General features: G+C 45.2%; 1 protein-coding gene across 3 annotated transcripts in view; it reads left to right on the top strand.

The window, feature by feature from the left end:
* Positions 1-9,206, top strand: part of ADGRV1 (adhesion G protein-coupled receptor V1) — a 774,317-nt gene that overhangs the window by 285,405 nt on the left and 479,706 nt on the right. For all 3 annotated transcript variants that reach the window (XM_073624499.1, XM_073624500.1, XM_073624501.1), the window contains one exon: positions 53-229. In XM_073624499.1, the coding sequence (XP_073480600.1) occupies positions 53-229 (177 nt within the window). The remainder of the gene's footprint in view (positions 1-52; positions 230-9,206) is intronic.

Raw genomic sequence — 9,206 nt, forward strand, 5'->3', positions numbered from 1 at the left:
TTACCACACAATTGCAATATTTCCCATCTAATTCTTAGCCTTCTCATTATAGGATAACATCCCTGAATTAAATGAAAGTTTTCTCTTGAACATTACTGATGTCCAGTTTGTGAACTCTTCTGTATCAAGTGGATTGCCAATGATCAAAAGGACTGGAGAAGAAATCTGTGAAATAATAATCCTGGAGAATGATGATCCTAGAGGTGTATTCCAGTTTAACGTTACCAAGGTGGGAGCATAATGGCTGATATACAGTATGACACTGGAGGAATGTCTATAATAACTTGCCCCTATGTGGCCCATGTAAACGAGGCCTTAAGAAGTCTATACAATATGCAATTTTCTTCCCTTCCACCATGGGAAAAAAGGAAAGAAAATTATTAAATTCCATCCTCAACACAGTCAGTGTTAAAGGGGGATTCCTGCAGGGAGCATGGTGAGCCTTTCCTGCTGGCAGAACAAAATGATTAGTGTTTTACCACTTAAGGACCATGCCTCTTTCTGAGATTTGGTGTTTTTTTTGCTAGAAACATTATATATTTTTTTCTAACACCCTAGAGAATAAAACGGCGGTGCAGTGGTCTTACAAGCGCACTTTTTAAAAAAAAATACAATTTTCTTAATTAAAAAAAAAAAACAGTAAAGTTAGCCCAATTTTTGTTTTATATTGTGAAATATAATGCTATGCCGAGTAAATTGATACCCAACATGTCACGCTTCAAAATTGCACCCGCTCGTGGAATGGCGACAAACTTTTACCCTTAAAAATCTCAATAGGCGAAGTTTAAAAAATTCTACAGGTTGCATGTTTTGAGTTAGAGAGGAGGTCTAGGGCTAGAATTATTGCTCTTGCTCTACCGATGGTGGCGATACCTCATGTGTGGTTTGAACACCATTTTCCTATGCGGGTGCTGCTCATGTGTGCGTTTGCCTCTGTACACGAGTTCGGCGGGACTAGGCATGTTTAAATTTTTTTTTCTTATTTATTTTACCTTTTTTTTTATTTTTACACTGTCTTTCTAAAAAAAATTGTGTCACTTTATTCCTATTACAAGAAATGTAAACATCCCTTGCAATAGAAAAAAAGCATGACAGGACCTCTTAAATATGAGATCTGGGGTCAAAAAGACCTCAGATCTCATATTTACACTAAATCTGCTTATCTGGTTTAAGGGCAGAAAATGAGATCACTGATGCTCCAGTGTAAACACCAGCCAACCTTACAATAGACCATGATGCCATCATTGTCTCTCATTGATATCAAAGACGCAACTTTTTTAGATGGTAACGAGGGACACCTATTAGCAAAAGTATGTAGACATAGGACACACCCCCTGCCACACCCACTTAAAGGAGAATTAAACAAAAAAATAAACCGACAAGTGCTTTTTTTAACCACTAAAATACCTTTATACTGGCTTTTGAAATTTACAAATGAAGCAATTTAAAATTTGGATGAAAGGTTTAACGCTGGAAAAAACTTATATATATATATATATATATATATATATATATATATATATATATATATATATATATATATATATATATATATATATATATATATATATATATATATATATATATATATATATATATACACACACACACAACTGTAGCGCTGCCCTCGCTGGTTAAATCAGTACCCCACTGGTTGCCCTGACCCTGCAAGTCCTCTGACTCCCTGGGTTCAGACATTTTCTCTTTGGGAAATGATAGTAATAAAGCAAGTACACCAGAAATGATTAAAACCAATTAACCTGTTTACTTAGTGAAATAAGATTATTGGTAAATCAACACAAGTTTACACTTTAGAATGATATCTCTTAAAGGAAACATTATCAATAACTGAGAGGCAATCACATATCAATATCAAACTGTCATGTACCTGGTGATGGAGCCTGATATGCAGAGGACAAAAATCTATTGCGATCATCTTCCAAGGTCTACTGGGGACAGGTAAGGGTTTTAGCAGACCCCAGGCTCTGGATCTGCTTATTTTATTGTGGATGCAAGTGGTGCAAGATTCCACATATTTCCTACAATCTTTTTCCACCCCAGGCCACCAAAATGTCCGTTGTACTAATTCAGTTGTCTTGCCAATGCCAAAATGACCTGCCAGCACATGATCATGGCATCTCACCAGGATGGCCATTCGGAGGTCTTCCGGCACAAAGACTTTGTCTTCATGCCAAAGTAGCCCATCCTTTGCCAGTAGAGATACCCCGGCTGGTGAAGGGTTCCTTACTAGAGTTTGTTTAATTTGTTTTATTAACTCTCCTTGAAGAAACAGGAAGTTCCAAGGGGATAGAATGGTATCTGGAGATGAGATTTCTTCAGATTTGCTGAACATGCGTGATAACGCATCAGGTTTCGCATTCTTGGATCCGGGCCTGAATGTTAAGTGAAAAGTGAATCTAGAAAAGAATAGTGCCCACCTGGCTTGTCGGGGTTTCAATCTTTTTGCTGTTCTTAAATACTCAAGGTTCTTATGATCAGTATAGATCAAGATTGGGTGTGCGGCTCCCTCTAGAAGGTACCTCCATTTCTCCAGGGCGGCTTTGATGGCCAAAAGTTCACGGTCCCCGACGTCATGGTTCCTTTCGGCATTTGACAGCTTGCAGGAAAAAAAACAACTGGATGCAGCTCCCTGCCTCTGAGATAATATTGCTCCGACCGCTGTGTCTGAGGCATCTACTTCCAAGACGTAGGGCAAGGCTGGGTCAGGGTGTTTCAGGATAGATGCAGATGTGAAAAGTCTTTTTAGGGTGTCAAAAGCTTTCTGAGCTTCCAGAGACCAAGAGAATCTTGTACCTTGTTTGGTTAAACTTGTAATGGGGGATATGATTGCAGAAAAATTTCTGATGAATTTTCGATAAAAATTTGCAAACCCCACGAAACGTTGGACACCCTTCTTATCACTGGGAGCAGGCCAATCCAAAATGGCTGTAACCTTCTGGGGATCCATCTGGATGCCTTTGGTGGAAATGATTAGACCCAAGAATTGGATGCTTTGCCGTTCAAATACACATTTCTCTTGTTTTGCATAAAGTCCGTGTTGTCGAAGGCGACTCAATACATTCTTGACGTGACTACGGTGGTGATCTAGAGTGGGAGAGAAGATTAGTATATCATCAAGATAAACAACAACAAATAGATCCAGGAAATCTCGGAAGACGTCGTTGATGAAGTGCTGAAAGGTAGCTGGGGCATTGCAAAATCCAAAGGGCATCACAAGGTATTCGAAATGCCCAAACCATGTGCAGAACGCCATCTTCCATTCATCCCCCTCTCGTATGCAAACCAGGTTATAAGCACCCTGAAGATCCAATTTTGTGAAAATAGTGGCCGTACCGAGTCGCTGGAATAATTCAGGCACAAGTGGAAGAGGGTAACGTTTTTTTACAGTGACCTTATTAAGTTCACCGTAGTCCACACAGGGCCGTAATGAGTGGTCCTTTTTTTCTACAAAGAAGATCCCCGCACCGGCAGGAGACCTGGAAGGGCGAATGAACCCCTTTTTAAGGTTGTCATCAATGTAGTCTTTCAAAGCAACAAGTTCAGATTCAGATAGAGGAAAGATCCTGCCAAAAGGAACTTAAACCCCAGGAAGGAGCTCAATTGGACAGTCATAAGCCCTATGAGGAGGAAGCGTTTCTGCCCCTCTTTTGCTGAAAACATCCAGAAAGTCGTGATATACTACTGGAACGACTTGGCGGACTTCGGATTCCAAATCGATGCACAGCAGGGGAGATTGGTCCTGATTCTCTTGCCAACAATGCTGAAGGCAATAGGGGGAAAGGAACTTGATTTCTTCTGTAACCCAGTTAATGTGAGGGTTAAGAGATTTTAACCAAGGCATACCCAGAATGATTGGGAACAGAGGGGAAGCGAATGCATCTAGGCGTAGAAGCTCTTGATGGTTCTCGGCAATGGTGGTAGATAAGGTAGATAATGGGATGGTTTCATGAGTAACCAATGCAGATTTAATGGTGGATCCGTCTGCCAGATGTACAGAAAGTCTCTGAGCCTTGAGTAGTAGAGGAATGTGATGTTTGGCAGCAAAAGCTAAATCAATGAAACAGCTGCAAGCTCCAAAGTCAATTATAGGGGGGGTCTGGATAGTTCCTCCTGGGAGCTGTAACAAAATGGGAAAAGCAAGATGAGCAGAGTGATTGGGTAGAGATGGAGGAGAAGCGGATGTAACTGAGAGGCACTTGTGGATTTTGACCGGGCAAGACCTCACATAATGTCCTGATCCTCCACAGTACAGGCAAAGATTTACCTGGCGTCTGCGCTGGCGTTCTTCTGTAGTCAGGGAAGGGCGAAGGAGACCAAGCTTCATGGGTTCAGGTGCATCTGAAGCGGATGCGGCAGGTGAAGCGGGACTGAAAGAACCAGATACTCGTGGAAGCATCCATACTGGACAGGACTGGTCGGTGGCTCTTTCCTACCTATGTTCCCTTAAGCGACGGTCAATCTGGATTGACAAATTTAAAAGTGTCTCCAAGGTGGAGGGGACACCTGTTCGTGCTAGCTCGTCCATGAGATTATCAGAAAGGCCCATGCGGAACTGGTAACGCAGGGCAGCATCGTTCCAGCTGGTGTCAGAACTCCAGCTCCTGAATTCTGAAACATAGTCCTCCACGGCCCTGTGACCCTGCTGAAGCGTGTGAAGGGCAGCTTCCGCAGTAGCAGTTTGCTGGGGGTCTTCATATAAATGAGCCATGGCTCCAAAAAGAGGCCAAGTCCGTCAGAGATGTGGCCTTTTGTTCAAGGAGCCGGTGAGCCCAGGCCTGTGGTTCCCCCTGAAGCAAGGAAATGACAAACCCGACCTTGGTGGCTTCCAGGGAGAAGGTTTGTGGTTGTAGCGAAAAACAGAGTTTGCATGCGTTGCGGAAGGCTCTGAATTTGTTGCGTTCTCCGTGGAACTTTTCAGGAGTTGGGACTCTGGGTGCAGGTGGTAGCATAACGACTGTGGGAGCTGCTGGCATCCCAGAAGTGGAAGGTGCTTGAGCAGGAGCAGAGGCAGACAAGGTCTGTATTTGGCCTTCCAGCTGGGTATAACCCTGTTGTAAGTCCTTTACAGCTTGTGTTAATCCGGCTAGGTGTTGGCAGAGTTCTTCCAAAGGAGAGGGTCCTTGCACAGGCTCAGACATGGCTGTCTGCTACTGTCACGTACCTGGTGATGGAGCCTAATATGCAGAGGATGGCCTCTCTTACAACTCTGACTTGGAGCCCCTGATAGAGCTGACAGGAAGCACCGAGATGCAGAGTCGCACAAGTGCCTGGCGGGATCGCTGAACCTGGAGCTGGATCGGAGCACTCGGCCGGGCTGTAGAGGTGTCTGTAGGAATCCCAGAGCAGTGGTAGGCAGGTAGCTGGAGCGAGCAGACAACTGGCCCCCACAGGCAGAAGTGCAGGTGCAACAGAAGGGATGGTGGCACCCTCGAGGCTGAAGAGAAGGCAGGTACAGGCAGGCCGGGTCATACACAAACGGGCACCTCAGGAACAGAGGCTGAAGCAGAAGCGGAATCAGATTACAGGCCGGGTCGCCAACAGACTGGCAGTGAAGTGGCAGAAGGAGCAGGCAGGTGCGGAGTAGAGGACAAGCCGAGGTCAGATGCAGGCAGGAAACGGGAACGTCAGGAAGCAAGCTGGGTCACAAGAGGAACGGAAGTCAGGTAAGTAACTGAAGGATACACAGGGAACGCTGTAGAGCAGACAGCACTGAGTCTGGAAACTGACTGAGTTTAAGTAGCCTGTTTGAGCGTCAAAAGCTGTTACAGGGTGCGTGTGCATCAATGGTATTCTGACAGGGGCAGAGGTAACAGGTCATCTTCTTCGGCAGCCATCTTGGGTGCTGGCATGCCCTTCCTGACAGGCAGAGGTAACAGGTCGTCTTCTTCGGCAGCCATCTTGGGTGCTGGCATGCCCTTCCTGACACAAACATTCAACAGTGAGGACTATAATTGCTGTACGCAGCAAGGAACATACAATGCCTATATGAACAGGTTACAGGAAAGCAGAGGAATGGCTCTTATGAATGTCAAAACCCTCTTTTCTGCTGCTCAACACACAGATGCAGAATAGTAAATACAATGTTAGAACCTTTGGCGGTAAGAAACTGTATTGGAATTCAACCTGCTCTTTCAGAGCTTTCTAACTCTATGAACTCAATAGCAAAAAATCCCTAAAGTGAGGAGGGAGGTGAGAAGTATTACTGTGGAGCAATCCGGTTGATCTTCAGCTAGCCCTTTGAAAACAATTGTATGCAGAGAACTTCTGAATGGCAGAGCAAAGAAACCTAAATCAATTGATTATGAATAAACAAATAGGCTAATCTTCCTGTGTTGAACAGAATGCAGCTGGAATCACCAGGATCACTGACTTAAAGATGTCCTCAGTAGAACTACAAGTAAAAGCAGGTTGATAGAAGGTAGAGATGTCTGTATATAGTGTCTATGAGGTTTGGCCTAGATTTGTGGCACTAACGATGCAGGATGCAATGGTGTCTATATACAGTATCTATAAGGTTGGGCTATTGCCCGCTCACCACACTGGAACAAGAGATGATGATGATGCCTGTATCTCAGGAATGTGCTCAGGGGATCCATTGAGACTACATGTCCCAAAATACTTTGCTCTGCCTTGTCTCTGTATCAAGGAGGTAACAGATCAGCGTCAAACTCAGCACTAGAGGGAACCAGCTTCCCCCGCAGCAAAGCCAAACAGTGTCTCCTGGACTGCAGGAATATATATATATATATATATATATATATATATATATATATATATATATATATATATATATATATATATATATATATATATATATATATATATTGTAATGTTTGGGGTATTTAGCTCAAGCGATAAATGCGTTTTTAGTGCAGTGAGTCCACCTCAGACAGGCATTATAGTTAAGGGCCTGGTAGCCCACGTTTATTAAACCGAAAAACAAAAGCAAAAAGGTCCATTCAGGATTCCCACGCAGGGGTTTAACTTCATTAAGCACTCCAAAAATAAGGAAAACATACCAAGCCACCTGGCTCTCTTGTCAGCAGTTCCTCTGCTTGCTCTCAACAGATTTGCCAATTCTTTACAGCCCCCTGGACTCACTGGCTTCCTCAGTCTCCCCGACTCTCAAGGCTGGCCAGCCTTTCCCAGTCCCTGGGCAAAGAATCCCCTTTACATAGGCTGCAGACTCCCACAGGGCAGACCACTCTCCAGACACAGGTCTGTCTTCACACAGCAGTAGCAACAAGCTACACACACTCCACCTTCCTCCACCCTCTGCTCTCACTAGCCCCTCGTTATATGGGCTGTGTGCACCTGGGGACACAACCTGCTGGCTCTCCATAAGACATGGACACAGGGTTAGAGATCCCATCCCTTTTCCCAGTGACAGGGACTATTACATATCCCCCCCCTTTGTTTCGATCCGGAGGGAGGAACACCAGCACCCGTCATGGTTGGGACACCTCTGTGCTGGCTGTCAGCCACGTAGGCCCAACCTTTTTTTCGGGTGCGCTTCCAGGTACGTCCCACCCTGGATCTTAACAGGGTCCTACATTTCCCTATACTCCCCCCTTGTTTCGCACCGGAGGGAGGAACACATAAACCAGTCACTAAGAATGGGACACCTCTGTGCCAGCCATTCGCTGCGTAGGCCCATTTCTTTTTCCGGGTATGTTTCCACCAGCACTTCACCTTGAACCATGGGCTCCCACTAATCTCTCTATCCCTTCCACCTTCTGGCCACGGGATCCTCCTTTTCCCTCCCACAGACCTACTCTCCTGGGACTGTTGGGGACCCATTTCCATGAAATCTGTCAGGGACTGACCCCTCTCACTACCTGACGCAACACTAACCAACAACATCTGTTTATCAGGTTCACTAACCCCTGTGTGGTTACCCTTGGCAACCAAATCATCTGAGATCAACACCACATACTTCTGTTTAACCTCGATAGCAATGTTCCACAAGGGGTTATTTAATTCAATATTATCATCATCATCAAGACCTCTTGTCACCTGGTTTGCTAGGACAGGGTCTAGGGAGGGACCATCTACAGGCAAGCAGTTACTCCCTATGGGACATTCCCGCAGTTTCACATCGCTCCCGGTTGTCCAACACTCCAATAGCGACTGTCCTACCAACACACATTTTGCGCCACATTTTTCCACACCAATCTCTTTAACCATTTCTGTGTCCATTGGTACCTCAACCAATACCTCTGAGTTGTCCGACAGTGCTCTACAGTGCTTCTCATACACTTTTTCATTACAGTTACCAACACTGCCATTTCCTGTCAAAGTGTCTCCGGGTACCTCAAACTGCACCTCCCTGTGAGTGATGGATTGAATTCCCACTACTGCTGCGTCTTTTCCGGGCCCTTCCCTTTCACGAGGTCTAGCGGGTGAGACAGCACACGCGCCATGTACCAACCACTGCTCAGCTGCACCTCGAATCGCACCAGCAGGAATGCACCTCATCACACCAGCATACGGAGAGACTTCTACTATGTCTATCATTTCTGATTCCTTTAGCAGTTCCCCTGAACGCCTTCCGCACATAACTGTCGCTGGAAGCATTCTCGCAGAGAACTGCGAGACCACTTTCTGCAAAAGTAACCAACATTGCAGTAACCAATTTTTATCAACATTGCTTAACATCGCCTGTACCACGTGTCTCCACTGATTGGTACTACGCAGTACCAGGTCGCCCATCTGCGGTGGATACATGCAGGTATACAGCGGAAAGATTTTCACCAATTCCAACAACATCTCAGTTATTTCTAGACATGCCACATCTAAACACAGAACTCTAGGGACTTTTCCCTTACTAACAACGTGGAGGGGCTCATTTGCTAAGGCTTGAGAGGCTGAGACACTCAAAGAGACCTCCACCTCAGAGGCCACTGACAAAACTTGCGGCTCCCAATGAGCACTGCAAATCGCATGTGTCACACTCATCCTCTCATTTTCAGCAACACTGAGCCCTTCCATGTCCCTATCCATTATCCCATCATCCTGACACTCAACATTACTCATCTCTTTTGCTGTGGACAAAACTTCTGCTATATATGCGCCCTTTTCCGATCCTTCCGCCTGGAGGGGGTTAAGTTCTGCAACAACCAACGCACCTGTGTCTACTGGCTTTGCAGCCTCTCCATTTGTCACAGCAGCAATAGTGTCCAGCT

This window comes from Aquarana catesbeiana, linkage group LG01, assembly GCF_042186555.1.
Source record: "Aquarana catesbeiana isolate 2022-GZ linkage group LG01, ASM4218655v1, whole genome shotgun sequence".
NCBI lineage: Eukaryota > Metazoa > Chordata > Amphibia > Anura > Ranidae > Aquarana > Aquarana catesbeiana.